The sequence below is a fragment of the Galeopterus variegatus genome, unplaced genomic scaffold (genome assembly GCF_000696425.1).
Source record: "Galeopterus variegatus unplaced genomic scaffold, G_variegatus-3.0.2 Scaffold1570, whole genome shotgun sequence".
NCBI classification, from domain to species: Eukaryota; Metazoa; Chordata; class Mammalia; order Dermoptera; family Cynocephalidae; genus Galeopterus; species Galeopterus variegatus.
In genome coordinates this window covers 306,237-331,804 of record NW_007727681.1, presented here as the reverse complement: position 1 = coordinate 331,804, position 25,568 = coordinate 306,237, and the positions used below count along the sequence as shown (strand labels likewise).

The 25,568-nt window shown below is 38.0% G+C and overlaps 1 protein-coding gene across 1 annotated transcript in view; it reads left to right on the top strand.

Annotated features, from left to right (window-relative positions):
* The first annotated feature begins 373 nt into the window (after positions 1–373).
* LOC103594502 overlaps positions 374–25,568 on the top strand; it is a 93,497-nt gene continuing 68,302 nt past the window's right edge. Inside the window, exons 1-2 of the mRNA XM_008577727.1 lie at positions 374–574; positions 20,404–20,609. Of these exons, the coding sequence (XP_008575949.1) occupies positions 374–574; positions 20,404–20,609 (407 nt within the window). The remainder of the gene's footprint in view (positions 575–20,403; positions 20,610–25,568) is intronic.

The following is a 25,568-nucleotide window of genomic DNA, read 5'->3' as shown; positions in this document are numbered from 1 at the left end:
ACACAATAATATTATCTAAATATTTCTATTTTTACCCTATAATGAGGACATTCAATCTAAAATTAACTACAGTCCTGAGCTGTTACATTTCTGGTTCACTTTAACCTGAATAAGGGCTTCAGATTTTCCTGAAATCACATTCATGCAATGCCTGTTTCAAGGCAGTGCATGGCTTGTTACTGTCAGAATTCAATGTTTATTTCTCATTGTAATGAAAAAGACCCTCTGGCTGTCCAACCAGCTGTAATTTTTCACCAGTTCCAAATAAACATTTCAAACCATAATGAGTCATTGTTGGGCTTGATGAAGAAAATGAAATTACAGACAGAGTAATTTACATCTGTGCTGGCTATCGATTTAAGGTTTTCTACAAATGTTGGTTAAGGAAAAAGATGTAAGGCGAAAAGATGGCTGTGGTTTTCAAAATGTGGAGAAACCATCAAAAAAGATTGATGTTACTCTAATGTACTTCTCTGTGAAAGAAACAGGCAAAACTTCTGTTTTTGGTAGTGTGATTGACAGATGGTGTTCAGACCTCCTACTTCATGGTAAGAAAATCTTCCATGAAGATGGGGTTGGATCCCCAAGAGCAGGGCCTAAATTTCCAACCTAGGAGCTGATCACACTGGATCTATCCGTGCCCTACATCCCAACACCCTCCTACCCTAGAGGATGATGGGAGTTTTGGCCTGGAAGGAGGGCAAATGAGGAAGATGTTTCCTGTATCAAAGAGGCCTGGGTCAGCATCCTCTCTAATCTGTGTCTCCCTTTAAGACTCAGAAAATGGTACCCTCCTTGGTGAGTCAAAGCAGTTGGGGCAGAGATACCTTTGCAGAGCACTAGTAAGTTCAGAGCTCTCCTAGGTGTTTTGAAGAGCCCTTCTCTGTATCCAGTCTTTACTGCCTGGACACTTGCTTTTGTATTGCCCACTGGAGTTTCCCACAGGTTTCTTTTTACTCCCTTAAATTACACAATGTATTTTTCTTAAATAATCAAATAAACATTCAACATTTGGGGCAGAATGAGTCAAGATTTACAACTTTAGCTTTTGAGCTTTCCACACTTTCAAAGCCCTGGTGATGGTATCAAAAAAAAATCTTTCTTTGTTTGAAATTGTATATTTGACTTACAGTGGAATTTTGGGAAAGACCAAGGAACCTGAGGCAATGATGGCAAAGGCAAGTGGGCTTTCACAAGAAAGGGGAAAAGGGAAGCTTGGAAATTCAGTTAGTAAGCACAGGCTGTGCAGTTCAAAACCTTCTCAGCGTTCAGCTTTACTCCTTGGAGCAAGACAGGACCAAACGTTTCTGAGTTTCCAGTTTCCCTGCAGCTTCTGTGCCCTCTTAGAGAAGAGACAATTATGCTTAATTTTATATTCAATGGCTGAATTTCTTCAAACCACTTTCAATATCAAAGCAGCATTCTTAACATGAACAGAAATGTTGTTCTGAACTGATTATTTAAATGAGTTTTTCACTTTTGCAGACTGGAAATCTTTCAGGGGATTTTGTTTCCAAAAGAACTTTAGAGAATATTAGCATAGATCTTTTATTAAAGTAAGATGAGTGATAAAGAACAGAATCTTTCTAAAATTATAGATTATAAATCATCAGAAAAACTGATGGCTTCTGCATATCAAATATGTGCTTGAAAACATCTTCATATTGCCAGAAGGAGTTGGGACCGAAGTGCAGAGTAGAAAAAAAGGTGCAAAACTTCGATAGTGAATATGGAAAATGAACAGCCTTTCTGACATAAAAGCAAGCCTGAAAATATTATTTTTGCTTCTCCAATAGATGACATTACCAACCTTAGATGCTGGAAAGATCCTTACATGATGGTTCCTAGCTAAAGAGAAATCAGATTATTTTAAAAGATACCGACAATTACATAAGCTGTTTTGGCTTAAAACGGCAATGCATTGTTTTTAACTAATGATGTTAGGCAGTTGAAAATGATTTGATTCTTGTATCTGGAGTCATCATGATCATACTATCTGAGATATGAGAGAAAGGAAGTGTATCCTCAAAGGCCCTACGGAGAGAGCACCAGGTTGACCCTTTCAAGATTTTGCCTTTAAAAAAAAAAGAATTATAATGCAAGAGGATTCTGTTCTGTTTCAGGACACTTTCCAGCATCATAATTTTCCCAAAGAGAATACCTAAAGTATGACTATACCAGGGAGCCCTATTGTGGATGCTAGTTATGCTTGCTCCTGTAGCAGAGAAGGATTTTATGAAGGTTAAAAAAAGGAAAAACTCTATGTGTCTGAGTTTTAGATCTTGGAGTTTCTCTCTTTGAAGGTAGAGTGGTCTTTTATATTTCTGTATTTCCCCTAATATGGAGCACAGAGAAAGTGATCAGTAAATGATTTTTGAATGAGTGAATGAATGAATAAATGAATGAACACATTAGGCCATACTAGATTTCCACATAGAATCCAGCATGTATCATACGTAAAACTGATATAATACATTTTTAACAAGTCAACTCAAATTGCCCATTAAAGAAAAAAGAAAAGAGTTTCAAAGGAAATGTAAGATAAGGATTGTTTTTCTCTCTTGTATCTTCACAATATCACTGCCTCCTAGTAGACATTACTCTTTCCGAAGTAACATTGGGGGAACCAGATTGTGCAGGGCTTGATAAACCATGCTGAAGAGTTTACATTTGATGCATTAGCCCCTGGAAAGCCCCTAAAGGACTGTGAATATCAAAGATAACCTGATAAGAACAGTTCTGTATGGAACAGTTCGGACTGTGGGGAAAGTGCTGGGAAGCAGGGAGACCAGGTGGGAATCCATTTCAACTTGCCCAGGTATTGCAGGAATGATAACTGGTCTTAGATGGCGTCAGTGGAAATGGAGAAGAGAAGGACATAAGAGGCATTCCGAAAAATTATAAAATTCCTGAGGGCCAGAATGTTGTTTTATTTCTCTCCATGTCTGCTCCATCACCCCAGTATCTGGAGCACAAAGGATCCAGTAAACATACGTCAGAGTAAACTGACATAGCAAATGAAGACTAAATATAAAGCCATAATGTCTACTATGGCTAAGATGAATTGCTTGGAATGAATATTCAGTTATATTTCAAAAAATGATTTCCATATGATATAGGAGGTGCTCAGTTTTCCTGGGCTGGGGTTTCAGGACATGCCTCTGGGTTTCCAGCCACTCCCTGAGGTCTCAGGACCCCTCCTCTAGGCTCTCCCCTAGTGGAAAGTTACTATTGCCTGTTAGAACTATTTTTAGCACCAACATAGGAAAATGAGACCACAAGGGCCTGGCTCATGCAAATCCAGAGGCTGGGCATGCTCAATAGAGGGCACAGAACATTCTTGAATATGCCTCGTGCATGTGATAGGGTCTGACCAATGAACATGCTCTGGGAGGAGACCAAGTGAGCATGTGCAAGATTAAATATTATGTAACTGGGGAACCCCCCCCCCCCTTAGTTGAATATGCATTAGATAGAGAAACTATAAAAGCTGAATCCCAGTCAAAGGCCGAGTTGTTGCTCACTTTCCTGGAGGTGACCTGCACTACACTGGCTGTGGTGTGTATACTTTACTTTGTATCAAACTTACCTTCAGCAAACAGCTGCTTAGTCTCTTGAGCCAGCCTGTGCTTTGTACTGGACTTTAAGTCTGTTTTTCTTGCTTTTGTGTTAGACTTGATGTCTGTACTGAACTTACTTTGGTGTTAAACCTGGTGTGGGCCCTGCTCAGTCTCTGGAGCTGTGCCGTGGTCTCTCTGTGGAACCTGTATTTTTTTATCTGTTATATTAAACTTGTTTTCACTGTCTGTTGTGACTCTGCCCTTGAAAACTTTCCTGTGGTGGAGTCAAGAACCTGATAAAGAGGACTGGGTGGGTTGAGACCAACTATTGGGCCCTCCCGACCCAACATCCAACATCACAACACCAGTGAAAAGGAAAATGGTGACAGCCTTCAGAAACTTTCCTGGAGTAAGGCCATAATTAAACACCAATTCCACACTTGCTTATGGTGCCTTTGAGCCTTCCCCAGACATAATTCCTCCTGTGAGCTCCATGGGCACTGTTTACTAAGTATGAGTATATTGTTGCATTTATTACATTGTATGACTATTAGTTTGCTCCTATTGCAACTTCATTAAGGTAGGGACCTAATTGTGTTATTTTTTAAACTGAGTTTAAACATAATTATCATTCAGTAAAATGCACGAACTGTAAGTGCACAGCTCAGTTACTTTCTACTTACGTTTACACCCGTGTAACCACTACCTGTATCAAGATGTAGAGCATTCCAATCATTTCAGGAAGTTTCCTCTTGCTCCTTCTCAGTCAATAGTCATAAACACCTCAGCCCCCATCCCAGATGACCACTATTCTAACTTCTATTGCACAGATTAATCTTTCTGTTCTTGAACTTCATATAAATGGAATCATTCAGTGTGTACTCTTTTGTTCAACACGTTATTTTTGATATCTGTGTCACTGTGTGCCTAAGTTGGTTTTGTTCTTTTTTGTTGTTATTTAGTATTTCATTGTATGAATATATCATTTTCCTGTTGATAAATATTTAGGTGTTTCCACCTATTATAAATAAAACTGATATTACAAATACAGCTGATATTACATTCTTGCATGTGTCTTTCTGGGGACACGTGTATTCTTTCTCTTGGGTATATTCCTGGAGCAAAATTGCTGGATCATAGGGTAGATATATGTTTTGCTTTATTAGATAGCTTTCCAAAGTGGTTGTAATGTTTTACTTTCCCACCATTAATGAGTATTACAGTTGCTCCACAGCCTCACTAATACTTGGTGTAGCCAATCCTTAATTTTAGTCATTTGGGTGGATATGTAATGTGGTTTTAATTTGTATTTCTCTGATGAGGAATGATATTGAAGACCTGTTCATTTGCTCATTGAACATTTGAATATCTTTTGCAAAGTGCGTCTTCAAGGGTTCTGTACATTTTGAAAATTGGATTGTCTTTTCTTAATTTACTTTTGGATACCCAATGTTCAGCATACTCACTGGCAATTAACAAATATTTTTAAAGGTTTGTTGAATAAGACAATGAAAATAAATAAAATGGGTTTTACTGATTTTTCTTTGTAGCTGGCCATGGGAAATGGGTTATAGAGGTAATTAGTCTTCTGTGATACATTTAAATTTGTTGGTTTTTGAAAATATCAAGACATAAGTTCTAAACACAGCTAGTTGTATATGTGACTTGTGATTTTACATTAAATTTTGGTTCATTTGTGCGTTTAAAGTACTCATCGTCATAGTCTAGAAGCCCAGAAAGGTTGTAGACTAGAATACGGATTGTTACATTACCTTCTGTTCTTGTTTCATCATGTTAATAAGATAGATTAGATATGATGACTAAAATACAAGATTTATTCTACTAGTTATATTTTAATTGGATTTCTAGATTAGAACTGTGCTTTCTAATTCCTTGATGATAAACAAATTTATAAAAATATGAAAAAAAATTTAAAATTCAGATATAAGGTTTATATTTTAATAACTATTTTTCTAATTATGAAAGTAGTAGCTACTCAATTTTGAATATTTAGAAAATATGGAAATATAAAAGAAAAAAACAACTTTAATCTGAACAACTCCAGATGCCCACTGGGAACATCTGGCCTTCTTTCTGTGTTTTGTATACATGCCTCTTGGTGTGTGTGTGTGTGTGTATACATATATGTAAGTATATGTGTGTGTGATTTATGTAGCTATATGTTTATTTTTGTAGTTCCAACTCAATTTTCTCCTATGGTAGATTGAAGGACTATTTATATGTATATTTGTATAAAGGGGAAAGTTGGTTGTTTTATGTCTCTAATATCTTTTGTATAGCGCTTTGCTTCTTGTAGCAAACCTGAAAATATGCACTTTTTTTTTTTTTTCCTTTTTGTCTTTTTCCGTGTCCGGCAACGGATCGCAACCCTTAGTGTCGCCCCCGTACCGGACCGGGACCAGCAATGGGATTGCAACCCTCGGTGTTGCTCCCGTGCCTCGCTCAGCCAGTGAGCGGGAACCGGTCTGTATGTGGGATCTGAACCCTCGGCGGGAGCGCCACCGCGCTTCCCAAGTGGCGCAATACAGCAGTGCACCACCGGGCCGGCCCAGCACTTATTAGTCCTTTCCCACTATCTGTGTTTCTTCAGATGGTGACGGTGTCTTTCTTGCCCTGTAGCACCTAACATCATACTTTGTGTATATAGCATCATTTCCATGTGTATATAACTCATCAAATGTTCATTTATTAATAGGACTTTAAGTGCTGGTGGCTCTGTAAGAAGCTTCCCCATTGTGAGGAGGAGGTCTGATTCAGTGTACTAAGTAACACATGGGCTGCGCTAAGGTTTTCCAACCAGATGTGAGAAATTCATGCTTTGCTTCTACTCCTGAAGTTTTATGGACTTGGGAGTTCAAAAGGATCCTTAGAGATCTTCACATTCATTTGCCTGTTTATCCAGGCAAATTGCTGAACTCTGTAGCATAGACATAAATTCTCTTGAAGCTTTTTGAAGACGGAGACTATTGAAATATTTTATCAAATGTGGTCTCCCCAAACATTATTTCGTGGGTAGATTTAGTGAGTAATTTAGTTATATTTGAAATAGTTCAATTTCACCTTCAACTTTGCTAATCTTGAAACAGGTAATTATATTTCACGATTAGGTGGTAAGAAGGAAATGATAGCAGAAAGCAGTATGCTTAATTTACAAAGTAAAGATGTTTATTGTCTAAATCTTGAGTATACAAAATTTTAGCTCTGCAAATTAATGTGACGTAGAGTTTTAAAATATTAAAATTAAATGTGATTTCATACAATCTCACTTGTAGAGAAATAACTCATAGAAAATAAATATAAAATAGTGATCTCTGTTTCCCTTAGACATTTTAGTATGAATAAATGTTTTGTGTATAACGTACCTTCGAAATTAGTTTCAAAAACTTTTTTAGAATAAAACGAATTTTATGTGGATCACACATGGAATTTTTACATGGATTTACAAGGTATGTTTTTAAAAAATTCAAAATGTTTAACGCAAATAAAAATGCATCCTGACTCCAAACTCCCCCTTCAGGTAAAAGATGGTGCCAGGTGTTGGGAAGGATGCCTCCTTCTTTATAACAGTCAACAATTTTCCATGAAGTGGGTAATCTACTTGTAAGGAAAATGAAAACAAATGGTCAGGCTTCCTCAGCTGTTCGGAATCTTGCCAAGCATGACTTGTCTGTTGTAAACACTTTAACTGTGCATGTGTGCGCTCAGGTGTTCCATGGTTATTTGACTCGCACCCAGGTGTTCACTGGTTACCTGACTTAAGTATAAAGGACAAATGGCTTTGATCCACAGCGCCCCCGGGACACCACCAGGGGGCTGCTGGAGGCTGGTGCTGAGGAGGCTGGGGGATGAGTTCGCATCTTAATAAAGCATGTACCCTGCCAAGGGCTCCCAGGATCTTTTTCCAATTAGCAAGCTCCCGACCTGCATATGAGGGGTCTGTGACCCAGCCCCACAACGGGTTTGAAGGGTCTGTGACCCAGCCAGACACTACTGAAATCCTTTGATAGGTGTTGGGAAAATATAGAAAAATGGTCAGGGCCCCTCAGATGTTCAGAATCTTGCGGAGCATCTAATGTAAATATGCACGTGCGCCCAGGTGTTCCTTGTTATTGTCTAATGTGATTGCCCACGTGCACCCAGGTGTTCTGTGTTATGGACTTACTTATAAAGGACTAAGGGCTCTGATATGTGGCACTTCTGGGGATGCTCCAGGAAGTCACTAGGGCGGCTGCTCTTAGCTCTGAATAAATCCTATTAATTTTTCACCCAGGGCTCCCAGGACCTTTTCCTATTACCTAGCTTGTAGACCTGCCTGTGGAGGATTTGTGACCCAGTCTGAACAAGGGGCTTGAGGGGTCTGTGAGCCCTAGCCCTAGCTTTACAATAGGCCAGGATGGCTTTGGAAGATGCATGCATAACCTTTCCTATCCTATGACTTTTCTAGGCATTATATAATGTACAGGTTGTGGAATTTTGGAACAGGTGTGCTACTGAGCAGGCAAACCCAGACACACTGAGTTATAAGGAATGCTGAGCCTGGGCGTCACTACTGACCCTTTGTACAGGGTGAAAGGATTCTGCTTTCCTTTTCTATGCTCCCCCCTCCGATAAGAGTATCAGTCCTTAATAGGGAGAATTAAGCTTCTGCGTTTAATCAGAGTGTACTCTATTTTTTTACAATTGATTATTGGTTAGTAACGTGGTACATATTTAGTCAGTACCTGAGGCAGTGCTGAAATCCTGCTATAAAAGAAGCTGCTCATAAATTTAGTTCTTCCTACATTTGAAATATCAATTTAACTGAGTCTAAGAAAACTCATAAATTGGATAAGCTTAATGAATTTAAACTCTTTGAGCAGTTCTATATCAAAGTAGTTAGTGGAGTTAAATTAACTTCACACAATATACATTCCGTCTTATTTCATACTAAGCATAGAGCATTAAAATATAGTTTGTGCTTTTTGTAAGAATATGGAATCTTCATGTGGTTTACCCTTTTAAATGCAGCCCTTAAAAATATGATAATACACATTCTACTATTAATCCCCAATGTTCCCTTTCCCCTTATTCATCAGGTCTGCTGATCACTGCTTAGGAGACCTTGTTGGCCTCTCATGTCTTTAAAATTGCCAATTAGCAACCCTTCCCAGATGCAGCTTGTTACCAGCTGCAAAGGAGAAATGTTATTTAAAAATAGGCACCTCATTTCTTATATGATTGGACTAAAAACAGGCAAACAGAGCTATATGAAACAGAGGATGGCTTCAAGGTTGTTTTAATCATTCTAAAATTGAGAAACATTGCCGCAAATTTACTGTGCAGTTTAGTACCAGTCCTCTGAGTATAAACACCCCGGAGACTGGAGACATTGTTTTGCCTCACTCAGTGCAAACTGCTTTGAGACTCCCTGACATCATTAAGCCAAATTTTAGCCCAGACATTTTGTTCAGACCTAAACTCTGAATGACACTTGATTAAGAGGGAAGTAAGATATCTGGGAACTGCTGGTAATGTGATACAAATCCAAAGTGTTCAACTTGGGTTTTTGTTTCTGTGAAATTTCATATGTATTATTTGATTATATATAACATAAATAAACTTTATATATATAATTTTTACACATATTATATATAATAGGTACTATATTATGTGTGATATATATATAATATATATAAAAATTTTATGCATATATCAGTTGATGTCATATGTTCTGTGGTGAAGATGTTTTTTTCTCCTTACACATTGTGGGCTGGTTAATGATGTCTTAAGTCTGGGACATTTATTTTTGAGAAGCATGTGTATTTTTTTTCTTCCACACGTTCTCTCTTACTTTAGTTTCCTGCCTCACACGTTTTATCCTCCCCCAAATATTTGCCTTCCCATTTGTAATCTTTGCTGTTTTATTATCTTAATACTATGAATTTGAATATGAACTTATAAAAAAAGTTGTCTGAGGAAAATAATATTGGGCCTAATTTATAAAAGATGTATAAATCTAGCTAAGTTTATTTAGAAACAAGTATCATGTACTGAATTGTGTGAGGATAAGATCTAGCCACTGCCTTTAAGGAACATATATGCTAACAGTAGAAATAATAATTTCAATAATAACAATGCTAGCATTTATTGCAATCTTATTTTGTGTCAGGTACGATATAAATTACTTTATATTCATAATGTTCTAAGATAAATTCAATTATATGCATTTTTCAGATGAAGAAATCAAGGCCCAGAGAAGTTACATAACCAGCCTAAGATCACACAGGTTAAATGGGACCCAAGTAGGACAGAGATTTTTACTGAATCTGAATCAAAGCTGACATACACGAACCATGCATTACAATAACCATGCAAGGTATTGGGTGATTGAGTGTTCAGGTGTATAGAAGAATGTAAGGAAATGGGAAACAACTTGAGACTTGGATGGTCCAGGAAAGTTCTATGTTAAAGAAAAGCACCCTTAGAAGTGGTAGGTTGGAAATGTGAAGAAGACAAGGCTGTGAGAGCTCTTGGGGGAAAACACGCACCCTATGCAAATTTGTGCAGGCTGTTCCATATGGTGTCTGTAAGTGCTTGGCATACCCATGTTTGCCAATTTTGTCAGATAGCCTACACAGAGCAATAACTATTCCACTAACTGAGCCTCTGGTTGGCCTTATATGTTCAAAACCCACTGAGTCTGGTTTGTGTTATACCACTGACTTAGGGCTTTTGGGAAAATGTCAGCGTTAGTTTCAACTAGGGAATCTTATAACCTGTCAGAAAGTTTATAGTTTACTTATTTTCATAAAAATCATCTTATTTTGCTCCTAACAAATTAGGGTGGGCATTATTAGCCTCATTTTATTAGTGAAGAAACTAAAGCTCAGAAAAGTTTTAGAACAGTATCATATCATAAATTCTTTCTTGTATCTTTTTTTCCCCTTAACAATACGAGAACACTTCAAAAAGTCATGAAAAGATTAGTATCGTCTTTCAATTCTATTTTTCCACAAACTTTTTGAAGTACCCTCATATATCATTAACATATTTTTATATGACTGTTCGTTTCCACCTTAATTTTAAATAGTTGCATCTGTTTCCTCATGATATAGTTGCCTTAAGCAGTATTCTGCTGTTAGACATTTAGGTTGATGATTTTCCTGTATTGCCAATGATGTGGGAAAAGGTCTCTCCTATATTGTGTATATTGTGAGTGGGAATATGAATTTGTCAATATCAATTATAATTGAAAATATGCATGCTCTTTGGGCAAATGACCCTACTTTTAGGAATTTGTCTATTAGAAATAATCACACACACACAACAGCAGCATTATTTATATTTGAAGAAACATTGGAAACAACTTAAACATTCATAAATTAGAGATTAGTTAAATCACTGTACTTTCATACAATGAAATGCTCTACAGCCATGAAAAGGATCCAAATGTACTGTCATGGAAAGCTATCCAAAATATATTTTGAGTAAAAACGTCAGATTGCAGAATAGTATGAACCCATTTATTAAGTATGTGAGTATAGATTTACATATGCAAGACACACGTCTGGGGTAATATAAACCAGATCATGAAAATGATCTCTGGAAAGTTTATTGGGTGGGTATGTGCATATGCTTGGCAAGGAGTTGGAAGGGCTTTCTATTTTATTCACTCCTGCTTTTTCTTAACCTTAATATTACTTCTATTGAAAATAATATTTCCTGTGAGGAAAAAATAACAAGTGCCACAGTTTGGTACAGACCCACTCTGCTTGGCTCCTGGCTCTTCAACATAGGTTGGCCCAAATTCTTGTTGTGTTTTGGTTGCTTTGTGCAATCTCGTTCCACTGCTGTCTCTTTTACTCTACCCTGAGGTGCCTCTTACTCTCCTCATTCACCCCCTTTTCCAACACTGTGAGCCGGACTGACCTGTTCCCCCAATCCTTCCCATCTATCTCACAGCCTGCTTTGCCTTTCCAGCCAAGGAATGACTTGTGAGATTTTTTTCCACCTAGTTTTCTGAGAAATCATGCTGCTTTCTTAGTGTGATGAGTTGCATACCCAGACTCTGTGGTGTTTTTCAATGTGGACTGTCTGCACCGTATCCGGCAGATATCTCTTGAAATTTCTGGTAATTCAATGGCTCATATCTAGTGCTGATGTGTGCTTTGCCCTATTTTTCCATTTCCTTAATTGTTTGGGGCTGGGTCAGAAGGGGGAGAGATGTCTGTATCCATTCACATTTCCATCTTTACTCTGAATTCACAGAGCTACTCAGCAGTAAAGCCAGTCCAAGGAGGGTGTATCAGGCAGAGGGAATATAGCACAAGCAAAGGCTCAGAGACTAGAAAGAACATGGTCATTCATTATCTTTGCAGTGTGACACTTTATATTGTCATGGCAATAAGATGCTTATGATATTTGATGGGTAACATTCATTCTAGTTTATTTTGTAATATAATATTTTACTAATTTCCCTATTCATCCTTGGCAGGCGAATTGTCTTCCACGATGAAGATTGCTTGAGTCTCTGGCATAAAACATCACTATGTGGTTGAGAAAGAAGGCCTGGGCTGAAGATTTATTTCCATTTGAGAGAGTGAGGTAGAGCCACTTTTTTCTGCTGATGTGTGGATGAAAGTTTCCCACACTTATCAGTGGATTGGTATTTCTTAGGTCTTTATGTATTGTATTTATTCTCAATGTTTATTTACTGACGAGATCAGCTTTGAACCAATGATGTGGGAATTTACAGCATTTAAAATAGATGTTTCAATGTTAATAGTTGGGAACCAAAGGTGTTTATTTTATAGTTATTTCTATTTCTGAAGCAATTAAGATGCACTTCTACTTTTGACAGTTGGCTTTTTTTGAGTGAACAGACTCTTGAAGGTACTTGCAGCCTAAAGAACCACTGAAATTATGGGTTGAATTTAACCTTAAAGAGGGTACTTTTTGAACTCTTCAATACTATTTCAAGTTCTCAGTTCTGTTTTCAATTAGAAAGACTTTAATGATCACCATTAAAATGTTTAATTATATTTAAATTCAATTCTTTGTAATAATATGCCTTAAGCAACATTCAAACTGATAAAGAGAAAATATTTTCCTGCAATTTTATGTTTTTAATATTTATTGTCCCCTCCAGATAAAATGAAACTAAAGGCAGAAAATTGTACTCTCACAATCTTACTCTCCAACATATCAGTCTGTGTTCATTTTTACCTGTTTTCTTTAAGTTCTTGTCTATGCATAAGAGAAATTTTTAAAAAGTTGTACTGTAATATGGAAAAGCAACTTTTTTATTACCTTAAGAATTACATTTTACATTTCATGACCAAGATGCAAATCTTTGTAAATATCATTTTTTCTTATGATCTCATGTTTTTCATACTGAGATTTCTTGGATTCTCTCCAAACTCCTTTTCTGAAGTTTTGCCTTACTGAATTTACATGTCACATAGCCTCATAACCCATGAGAATACTCCCTCATTGATTCCACAAATAAAATGCAAAATTCAAATCTTGCATTTGTTGATTTTTTAGATAACCAAGGGTGGTTGAAGTTCCCTATTTTGGGATTGATATTTACTTAATTTTTGTTTTTAAAACATGCCATTTATACTCTTGCAAGCCTAAAGTATTTGGTACTGGATAAAATTAAAAGTTGATAGGTCTATTTTAGCTAAGAAAGAGAGGAAAATGTAGTAGGCTTGACACCAGCGGAAGAACTGGGCTACTGAGTCCAGTGACCCAGGATGACTCGGTGAAGGGCATGCTTTATCTTTATCCTGTCTTCCATGACATTGTTGCAAGAAGTTGTGGCCATGGAAAGGCAAGAAGATGTTTGTTTCTCTAAAATACAATGATCTTGGAAGCAGGACGAGAGTTACTGCTTTCTTTAAAATGACCCTGAACGTAGTTCAAATAGTAATCGGACCAGGTTTGGGCTACAGAGTAACTTGTGAAAGGCTATTTTTGGTTTTAAAATTTTTTTCTGTATGATCTAAGCTTTAAGTTTTCCTCATGTATGTCAAACTCTCATTGGTTTTATGAGACAAGTAATAGCAATATCCGAGATCATCAAGAGCTTACAGTATGCTAGGCACTTGTTTAGAGAATTTTTGTTGAATTCATTTGATCTTCCTGTGAATTAGGCACTGGTATTGTTCCCACTTTTAAGATGATATGACTATTCCATAGAAAGTTCAGATAACTTGCCCTGCTTAAGTGGAGGATCTGGGAGGATGGTCCTGTTCCAGGGCCCGCAAACCTAACCCCGAGCTAAGCGGCCTCCCACCTGAGGCATGGCACTGAGAGAGCTGTTTGCACGTCTGTTAAGTAGTACTTGTTATGGAAACGTCGGCTGCATGAATAGGAAATGGGTTTTGATAGAAACATCTGATCTGTATTAATTTAGAATGTTTTAGAAGGTATTTGAGTTTCAAATTATTTGTGAAATATAGCAAAGACTTCCTTATTTCATAACCTTACGTAGGATGCAAAGGAACTGCTTGGATGTGATACTTCAGTGGAAAAGGGGATGCGTCATGTGGCATTAAAGCTGCCTTCGAGAGTTTGGGTGGAAGCCCTTTCAGGCTGCATTTTTAACCTTGGGTTCCAGATCATGCCCTCGGTCTCTTCATATAATAGCACTACTAGCCTCTATCCTCTTGTCTTCTCTTTTCAACATAAATCATCTTACCTTGTGTTTTCCTCCAATTAATGGTCATGAGCTAACATGCATCCTCATTATTATGCTTTGTGTCAACACTTATGCTTCAGCAGCCTGGCTAGATCTCAGTCCAAAAAGAGCTCATTAGGATATTTTAGGGGTAGATTTAAATTCCAGACCCCTAAGCAAATTTCAGCTTTTGAGGTGATTATGTAAAGAAACAAAGAGAGGCCTGGGAACACAGTAATTGAACATGAAGAAGAATAATCCTGCCTAAGATTTCACTCAGTGCCCGTCAGGCTGCACCTTCTTGCTCTGGGCATCTTCCTCCGCTTGGCAACATCTGAGAGGGAGGGAGCTTGCTTTTAATGGAAGGTTGGCTTCCTCTGATTCAGCCCTTTGGAGTCCTTGATCTACTCAGAGGTGCCGGTCAAAACGATACTCCTACTATCTAGTTAGGATCATTTCTTTTCTTTATGTCCCTTAATGATGAAATAAGTCATCTCTATTTAAACCCCTGTGGAGTTGGCCTGAGCAATCCTGTATAGTTTTCTTAGAATTCAGTGTGGGTGGAAGAAACAAATCCAAGCCTATTGCTGCTGCATTTGAGGGTTTACTTGGGATTTTTAACAACTTTTATTTTTAGCTTTTATTTTTAAGATCTTAGGTCAGAAATGGAGCAAATTATTTAAGGTTCGAAGTTTGAGTTCTTCTTGGTTTAATAAATCGGATACTTCTGAATAATGCAGAATTTAAGCAAAAATCTTTAAAAATAACCAATTAGTAATATGACAGCAAAAGCAAGATAAACATCATCATGTGAATAAGGTCTGCTCTATAAATGGAAGAGTGAAAAATTTAGGCCATACCAAGAGTCAAAGACATCAGTAGACGCACTGACAAAGCCAAGAAAGAAACAAGACAGAGATTCATGAATGTTTGCTGAATCTTGGCTTCTGTCCTGCCCATGAGTTGGTTTCTGTTACTTGCAGCTAGAAGGGTCTTAACTACTATTATAAATAATATGAAAAGCTAGTCTTAAACATGTAATTCATGATATGTCTTTTGTAGAAAGAAGAATATTGAAACAATTTGAATGCTAATATTTGTTTGCCTTTTAAAGTGGAGCAGAGAATGGCTCAACTATAGCATTTTTCAGGCCAGACCTCCATACCCAGAGGGGAAGGAAGTGTTCCAAGGGTCAGGAGAGGCCAGAAGGTCACTCCGGGAAGGCACAGTCCTGTCAGGGTGAGAGAAGGTGCCTACCTCTGTTTCCCCATTGTTACCTTGAACTCAAGGTGTTGATTCCATGAGTACAACACAAGAATACCAGAGCATTTCAGGAAGAGCCTGTGGCACACAAATACTGTCAGGGAAATGTTGTCCCTGCCAGATCTCTTGTCCTAACAGCACTTCCTAATTCCGTAAGATGCTCAAAAGAAACCAGAAGTAAGACACGTATCAAAGCATCATGTTGCACACCATAAATATATGCAGTTTTTATTTATCAATTAAAATTAATTAATTAAAAAAGAAAAAGAAACTAGAAGTAGAGAATGAAAGGAGAGGAAAATCAGGACTTTAGAATAACTTTAAAAGAAATAGTGTAAGATTTATATGGGTAAAACAAAAGAATATCTCTTCTTGAAGGTGCTTCAACCTTCAAGGTAAACAGAGAAGGAGCATGAAGGTGGGTTTACTCCAGGGAACTGAAAATGCTTTGAGGAAGGAAATAAAATGTGTAGATGAAGCTACCTTGGAACTAGTGTTTTTGTGAGGCACGTAAGAATATAAGACTGAAGAAAGTGAAATGAATAGGGCAGGATGTGAATGTTCAGACTTGTTGCATTTAGATGCTTCGTGGTTTGTTTTGTCTTCTCTTTGCTGCCCCAGAAATACAAACTGAAATAATTCTCTCACAATCCAGGAAAGTTTGAAGAATCAACTCTTCCCAACCTCAAGGTAAGGGAAGCCTAGTTTTAAGACTTAAGCTTTGGATACAATGGGTGTCCTCAGCTCATTGTGAAAGAACAAGAGGTAGTATAGGGTTTGTGGAAAGGAACAGAGTGGCATGAAGAAGCTAAGACAGGGAGGGACTTCCCCATCCTGGAATGGGATTCCCCTGGGAGCAGGGAGCAGGAGTGGCTCAGCAACTGCAATCTGGTGTCTGCAATGTCTGCAAGGTGAGCCTGTGGAGGTGAGATCCTAGATACCAGAGTTGCTAGCCTCCTGGAAGATTACCATGTCCTACTCAGGGAATGCAAGCAGGGCTTGGTTAGTGAGGATGCCTGCAGCATCCATGTCAGGCTTGATTAGTGAGGATGCCTGCAGCATCCATGGCAAAAGGGATATTAATGGTCTTCCTCTTTCTCCAGACACCATGAATGCCATCTGGTTTCTGACACAGCTCTGGGATGTTACTAGGGGGGCTAATAATGACCCAAATAAAGTTTATTTCCAATAGGATTGTATCTAAGACAGAACTTGGGTTGAACTGATAAAAATTGTTTTTCTTTTATGCTTGAGGGTGTGGACTGAGTTTCTTACCAGCTACATAGTTTTGCCCAATATTGGCCCTTGTCCAAAACCTCACAATTCGTCTGCTCTTATTTTCTGTGAAGGTGATATAATTCAGGTGTACACTTCTGCAGGAAGAGTGTGTTTTCTCCCCTTTGTAAATCAACAGCTGCTTTTTATTTTCCTTATGCAATCTAGCAGAAATACTGAGGGTGAATAAAATTATCCTGGATTTACAAGATACCATGTTTCCCTAAATAGATGGAAGTACTTCCATTCTATCATTTCTTTAATTCTGGTTTAAAAGGATTAGGTGTTGATATATAAGATGAGGGCTTGTTTGATACAGTCAAACCTCAGTGCATTTCATCACCAATTTTAGATATCTCTCCTTCTAAGTAGCCTGGATATATGGAACTCAGATTTATACAAGCAACTTATTTGTTTTGCACAAAGGAAGTCAGGAATTTAAAGAAAAAAGTTTCTGGTTGAGGTTCTTCCTAGTTACAAAGTGATGTTAAAGCCCATTTTCTCTTCTTTGTGTTAATTCTCAGATAAAATGACTAGGGTGTGGAGGGGTAAAGTCTTAAATTTGTGATGGTAATTCAGGGGTCTTTCCTTGAGAGAAATTTCTGTGAAGCAAAAGCAGAAGAGGGAAGATTTGGATTTGATTTGGGCAAGTGCTACAAACCTTGTGAAGGTATTGGGAAAATAGAATAATTTAATCTGGCCCCCATGCCTTAGGTCAGGTTGGGGGTGGTGTGGCACATTCTTTGTAAGCAAATTGTGTGTGGAGGTGGAGTTAGCACACATGTACCATCTGCCTCAGGTGTCTGCCGTGGCAGCCATGCTCTCCATCCAACTTACAGCTTCCAAGGACCTGTTTGCCAGTTATCTAGCTCATATACCTGCATGAGAGGTCTGGTAACCCAGCCTGGCGTGTGAGGGGTCTGGGGACCCAGTCTGGATTGTGAAAGGTTTGTGATCCAGTCTGGAACAGGCTTGAGGGGTCTGTGAGCTCCAGACCCAGCCCTAGTGCAATAGAAGGAAAAGCAAATTCCAAGGTGGAGACCAGCACTGGTGGAGACGTGTGGTTCTATTCATAAAATTTGTTGCATCAGATGTGGAAGGGGAAGGACAGAAAGTTACCGAGTGTATTTGAAAAGAGTTATATTTTCCTAATGATAAACATGCTCAATTGAAGAAAATGTGGAAAAAAAAAAACAGAGAAGAAAAATCAACCATATTTCCATCCAGAAACAACTATTGTAAACATTTTGGTGCACTTCTATAAGTCTTCGTGTGAATATATTGAGATATGTATTGGAATATACTGTAAATACTGTTCTGTATCCTGTTTTAGTCACTCAATTGTGGATCATTAGCCTTTTCCTATGTCTTTAAAAATTCTTCACAAATATCACTTTAAATGACTGTATTTTCCCTCAGAAGAGTATATCATAACTTATTTAAACAATCTGCTTTTTAAGAGATATTTTTATGGTGAAAATCACTGCACATAAACCTTAGGTGTTCCTCAGTTATTTCCTCATGACAGATTCCTATATTTGGAGTTACTTAGGAGAACAAAAGATGAACTTTTCTGTGGCTCCTAATTCATATTATCAAATTGTTTTCTAGAGAGGTTGTACCAGTTTATGAAAGAATGCCCATTTTGTTGTGCCTTGAAAGTCCTAAACAGTATTCTCTAAAACTCTTTTTATTTTTTTTCCTTTTTGTCTTTTTTCGTGACTGGTAACGGGATTGCAACCCTCAGTGTTGCGCCCGTACCGCGACCAGGCAACGGGATTGCAACCCTTGGAGTCACGCCCGCACCGCGCTCAACCAGTGAACGGACCGGTCTCTATATGGGATCCGAACCCTCGGCAGGAGCGCCGCCGTGCTCCCAAGCGCCGCACTCTACCGAGTGCGCCACCGGGCTGGCCCTCTCTAAAACTCTTTGTGATTTGAAATGGTTAAAAAATTGCAGTTGTTTGAATTTGCATTTCTTCGATTACTGGTGAGCTTGGACATATTTCATGTGTTTAGTAGTCACATACATTTCCTCTTCTGTAACTATGTCTTTACCTGCTTTTCTACTGGGGGTTTTAGTATTTTCTTAATACATTGTATAGCCTTACTATGTATTGAAGATATTAATCTTTTGTTACATTTTTCATATACATTATGAATTGTGGTATATATGTGTTTCTATACAAAGAATATTAACTCTTTGGCTTTGTTGAAGTATATTTTAGTTCCATGTCCATATCCTCCTGTTGAGCTCTTTTACTTGCCCGTAATCCTGCCAACTGGGCCAATTGTCGAGCTAAGGTTGGGTTTGCAGCTCACAGACCCCTCAAGCCCATTGTCCAGACTGGGTCACAAAGCCTTAACATGCCAGGCTGTGTACCCAGACCCCTCACACGCCAGGCTGGGTCACCAGACCCCTCACACACAGGTCTATGACCTAGGTAACTGGTCAAAAGGTCCTTGGAGCTGTAGGTTGAAGAGTATGACTGCACATGGTGGATGCCCGAGACACTAAATACCAGCCAAGCTGCGGTACCATGCATGTGCACTAACTCCACCAACACACACAATTTGCTTACAAAGAATGCGCCGCACCACCCCCAACCTGACCTAAGGCTTGGGGGCCTGATTAAACTGTTCTATTTTCCCAACACCTCTGATGTTCTTGTCAGTTCTTCAAGGGCCAGGTCAAATCTTCTTTCTTCTTAAAAGCCTTTTAAGGTCTTTGAGGAGAGGGAAGTGCTCAGATGCACAGAAAAAAAAAAAAAGATCCTTGAGGTGAAATGAAACTTCTCCTCTTCTCCACTACCACCACATTTAGTTTTGTTACTCTGCAGCACTTGCTTCCATTTGCTTTAGAAGAAAGCTTTCCTCTTTGTAAAGCAGCCGTCCTGTCTTAATCACTTTGATATCGCTTGCAGTGCTTCACACAGGTGTCCAATAAATGCTTGTTGTGCTAAATGAAGTCAAAATTATTAAAGCTTAACTTTCAGAGACAATAGATCCCTGTCATCTTGCAATTGCAAGAAGCATAGACTTGACAAAATCGACTACAAACTGCATGAATCTAAAAGACAATGATTTTTTTTTCTCCCTTATAACCCAAGGTTTTTAGCACAGGTTGTAGGGATTTATGACTCCTGTAGTAGTTCGGTTGAAGTAAGTCACTCATGTGAGCTTTTTCTAAACTGTAACCTTGAGCCCATATAATTAAATTTCACTGGGAAAAATATATCAGAAAAACCACTCTAAGTGACACAGTTATAAAAAAGAGAAATGGAAGCTAGACAGGCACACTTAATCACTACTTCTAATGGGATTAGAGATATGAAAACAACAATGAAAACAACAAAACAACCAAGAATGCTGAGTTTAAATTGCCAGGAGTGTTTCTGAGTGATATACTTTTGTTTTATTGGTATCCAGGGCATTTAAGGATACAGAACAGAGTGATAAATATAACCAATAAATAGGACAGTACATGGTGGCAGACTATTCACCAGGAATACAGATATGAGTCTTTGACTACTCAGTTTTAAAACTCAAGCCCTCAATTTTCTTGGAGAAGTAAGAGTTGATATCTCGGGTTTTTTTGTTTTTTGTTTTTTTATTTTTTAGGAAAATTCATATGAACATAAGTTTAAAAAATGGGCCACAGTGGAGCTTGATGGTACTGTTAAGGTGCCAATTAATAGATTTAATAGCAGGATGACTTTTGTCCCAGTCTCTTTGGCTCAGGGTCTGGGTGTGCTCACTCATCCAGGCTGTTGGAATCTACCCCCTGAGGCTGGTACCATTGCTCTTGTGAGGAAAATGATTTCAGAGTAAGTGGATCCTCCAGTACTTGGAAGCCAAAAAGAAAGAAACCCATCAAGTAGGTTGTGCTATTTTTTAAGCTTTGAAGTTCAAAGTGTACAATTTTGGCATGAAGCAGAAGAGGTCTGGAACAGGCACATAAATTATTCTGCCAAGAAGATAAAAGAGTTCTAATGTTGAGTCACAGAAATGGAAGAGAAGTAGAGTTATGTGCAGCATTCTGCCTCTCCAGCCTTCTCCTTCCTGTCTTCTCTCTCTCTCTCTCTCTCTCTCTCTGGAATGAATTGTTTTTGTTGGGGGACAGAACAGGGAACACGGGGGAGCCCTTCCTCTTTACTTTTGGGAGATTCCAATGTAAGAGGAACATTTTCTCAGCATATGTCCCAGTGCCGCTGAGTGCCGAAGTCTAACAGAGACGGTGGCAGAGGAATAATGAGCCCCAGAAAGTGTTCACTAAGAGATAACAATAATTATGACCAAAAGTTAAATACTTAATTGGAATAAGAGTTAAAAAATTGAATTTTAGACCTGGAATGCACTTTATGATGACCTGTTCAAAATCCAGATGAGGTGTTCTGACTAGGTAGTTTAATAACTTACCCAAAGTAAACTCAGCTCGTTGGTGGCAAAGTCAAGATTAGATTAACATCCAAGCCTTCTATTTCCTGAGTCCTCTTGTCTCCAGTAACTCCCAGTTGTCCGAGAGTTTCTAAACTCTAATTCCAAGCATTTCTTTTATAGTTTTGCATTTTATAATTTTTTACATAATTAAAATATTTTATTAAATTCCATCATAAACAAAATTATTATAAACAAAAAACGCAAAAAGAGTAGGATGAAAAGTAACAAGTCTTTGCTCCAGGTTTCTTCTATCCCATTCTACAAATACAACTATGGTAACTCTTTGAGCTGTTTTCCTTTTGGTCTTTATCTCAAAATAAAATACTGACATGTTTATTGCTTAATTTATCAATTTGAGATGTTACTTACGAATTTGATACAGAGAATTCAGTTCATTACACCCACCCATCTCCCTTTCTTCCACCTCCCACATAATTCATCATCATTTATTACCACTGATTTTTTTTTTTTTATCTTTACATGCAGAACACTGGGTGACTCATTCTCTTTAGCTACTTGGAACTATCATGGATCTCCATAGAGCATTGCTATAAGCCTTTTTTCCTTGTTTTCATACATTATTTGATATGTGAGTATATGTGGCTTATATACTTCTTAATACAGTTATAATTGATCTGTATCTGATATTTCAAAATATATTGTTTCATTTTCCTTGTTTTTGAACTTTAGAATATCTGTAGTATCATATTGTAATATGTCTTCTTGGACTTGCTTTCTTCACTCAATATTATGTTTCCAAGAATAATCAATTGTGTTGCTCAGTTCATTTTAACATTTGTGTGGTATTCCATTGTGTGAACATACCACCCTTCTCCTGCTGTCTCCGTGGACATTTGTTGTTTCCTTTATTTTTGTTTTTCTCCTGCTATGGACATTATCATGATTACTCTCTATGAAGATAATGTTATTGTACATGTTTAATAATGATAATAGAATTATGGCATCAGCTGGCTTCTTCTGACTTAAATGCTGTACAAAAAGGAAAAAGAAGTATGAAAATGATGAATGTTCGGCTGAGAAAAAGGCCCCATGGCAGCTTTGAAAGTGTCCCTCCTCTCTTGTACGTTTTAAGGTAGGCTGAGCCCCAAGCCGAGGGCCTGATTGGAAGGCCTGGAGATTTGCAAGGTCACAAAATGCTTCATTCTACTAGATGTCTCATGCTAAAGTAAGGGGATTTGTGGGAGAAGAGTGGTTGAGGATATTTGGGCAGATATATGTGAAGCTGAGAAATTTGAAACTCCAAATCTTTGCTAATCTCTCTTGGCAGAGGAGTCCTCTCTTGACCTCCAGGAGATTAGCTTTCCTCTGAATCAGTCTTTTAATGGCAATACCTTGGGCAGCTCTCTCACAAGCTGATACTGACTCTTCTCGGACCCATCCCTCACTATCTTCCATTGACCCTAGGTTCATATATGACTCATATGCCAACATGATCTAGATTCAAAAATATCAGGACATAGTGCTAACCCTGAAAGAGTTACAATAACTCACCAAGTATTGTCAGAAATGTGAGGTGCATGTATGGGAGAGAATTCTAATGGTGTAATTCAATGAGGATGAACCAAAAAGGTTGATTGGACTGAGTTCATTGCCATGGGTGTCCTCACATGGAATTCTGAATTTAATATGTTGGTTCAAGTACTTGTTATAGCAGTGACTATAACAAGTCAATTTGCTATATTGACTAGTCGAAGCTAAGATTCAACAAAAATCTACTGTTAATGAAGTTGAAATGACAGATCCTCCCTGTCATACTGTACAGTACTGGTTCTCAAACTTGAGTATGCAATTGAATCTCAGGAGTACTTTTTAAAACACAGATTTCTGGAATCCACCCCAGAGTTTCTGATTTAGTAGGGTGGATTGGGGTTCAAGAATCTGAATATCTAACAAGTGTCTAGGTGATGTTGACATTGCTGGTCCTAGAACCACAGTTTGAGAATGAGAGCTATGGAGAAGGCATCTGAAAGCTACGGGAGATGGCATTGCTTCTAGTGCATGCAGTATTCTCAGCCTCCCTCTAACCATACCCCTCCACAAGGCCTGGAGGCATTTTTCACCAAAGCATTAAGAAATGCATGGAGGAGAGTGCATCATCATCCTTCATAATCTGTCTGGTGGCTGTCCTTAGTAAGCTATAGTAGAAGATGCTGCAGTGGAATTGGTTTCCCTGATATCGGTGACAAAAATGGAATCCTAGAGTTGTAGAATTCAGGTGGTGGCATTTAAGCATTAGGGACAAGATGGAAACAAATATCACAATAAGCTATAAGGACAGAATAGTAATTACAGTCTGTTGACTCACAAAGATCTATAGTGATGGTTAATTAATCATGGGTTCCCTAGAAATAAAATAAATGAGCAGCCTCTAAGGCACTGCTTAAAAAATATAGGCAGAAAAATTGTAAGGTTGATGGGCAGAAATCTGACTTCATTCACTGTGCTGGGGATACATGGTCTCATTCACAGTTTCCAGATTTAAGACAGTTTACAGCCTTTGAGCTTTTGATGAGGGAGAAGCTAGATCCTGATGACCCTGTAACATGGCCACGGGTATGTTCTATGAATCTTCCTCAAAACCTTCCCCAAAGGAACTTGTCCATTTAAAAGTGTTACTATACAATGGAGAAAGGAAAATATTCAGACCTGCTGGGGGTTATTGCATAGTGGTTCTTAATTCCTGGAGACCACAAATGCCAAAGTGACCCACCAACAAGAAGAGGTGTTTATGAAGACCAGAAGATAAAATCTTGGTCCAAGCACTTCTCATTTCAAAAGCATGCAGTAGGACCATGGATCCATTCTGTGTTTACTGTCCCAGTCTTCAGAAGTGTAGTGAGAACAGGTACACTCTGAAAATGGTAGCATGTCCACATTGGTTCTCTGGCTTATCAAATGATGTTTAATATGGCAGGAGAGACCAAAAGGAAGCCTCTGAAAGCACTCCATGTAAGAAGTCCAGCCATCCTGATGCACCACACTAGAAAGACTGTGCAGAGAGACTACAGAGATACAAAGAAAGATGCCCGGGGACCCCAGCTGATCCAGCCCGGGGCTGTTTGACATTCACCTTTAATGTTTTGGATGTATCTTTTAATAGATATATAACTTTGAGAAGTATATAGTATTGTTTGTATATATGTGTTTTCAATTTACATAGGCTAATATTGTCTTGTACTGTTTTGTACATTTTTCACTTACCAGTACATTTTCAGATATTTCTCACCCCTGTATGGTAATTCATTGTATGGATCCACTACATTTAACTTGTCCACTCACTAAATGATGGACATCCAGGTGGCCTTCAACTCCCTGCTACCACAATGATCAACAGCCTCATACATGCCCTACCCCCCTTCATGAACCTATGAAAACTTCTATGAAGGCTCTATTGACAGAGAAAAATTCAAATTCCTATTTTTATTTAGAAGTAATTCTATTATGTCAAATTTAAACAGACCAGTGGGAGAAAGTCAATACACAGGATCTATATATATATATATATTTTTCATACATGTATGTATCTCACACACACAAACACACAAACATACTAGTGAAGTTATGGAATAAAGTCGGTGAAATCACAANTTCTATGAAGGCTCTATTGACAGAGAAAAATTCAAATTCCTATTTTTATTTAGAAGTAATTCTATTATGTCAAATTTAAACAGACCAGTGGGAGAAAGTCAATACACAGGATCTATATATATATTTTTTTTTTCATACATGTATGTATCTCACACACACAAACACACAAACATACTAGTGAAGTTATGGAATAAAGTCGGTGAAATCACAGTTGAAGAGTTAATGATCACAATGCTGATATGTGCAATACAATCTTAGATAAGTAAACTTAATTTACTACAACTATAGTAATATGTTTAAACACACACATATTTAGTGATTATGGTAGCAAGATCATGTTGCCTAAAAAATGATCTCATCTTTCTTAGGAACAGACACTGGGCAATGTGCCCAGTTGAATAAATACACTTTCAGCCTCCTTTGTTGATAGGGGTGACCAATGAGGTATAATGGAAGGGACAGTTTACATTTTCATTATGATCGCACGAACTCATGTTGCCTAAAAAATGATCTCATCTTTCTTAGGAACAGACACTGGGCAATGTGCCCAGTCAGCCTCCTTTGTTGATAGGGGTGACCAATGAGGTATAATGGAAGGGACAGTTTACATTTTCATTATGATCGCACGAACTCACCCATTTTCTTACACCTTCTCCAGCCTTGACTCTATTAATCTTTACTTTTCCCAGTGTGAAGCATAAAAATAGTTGTTAGTTGATTTTCCCTCATGTTGTGAT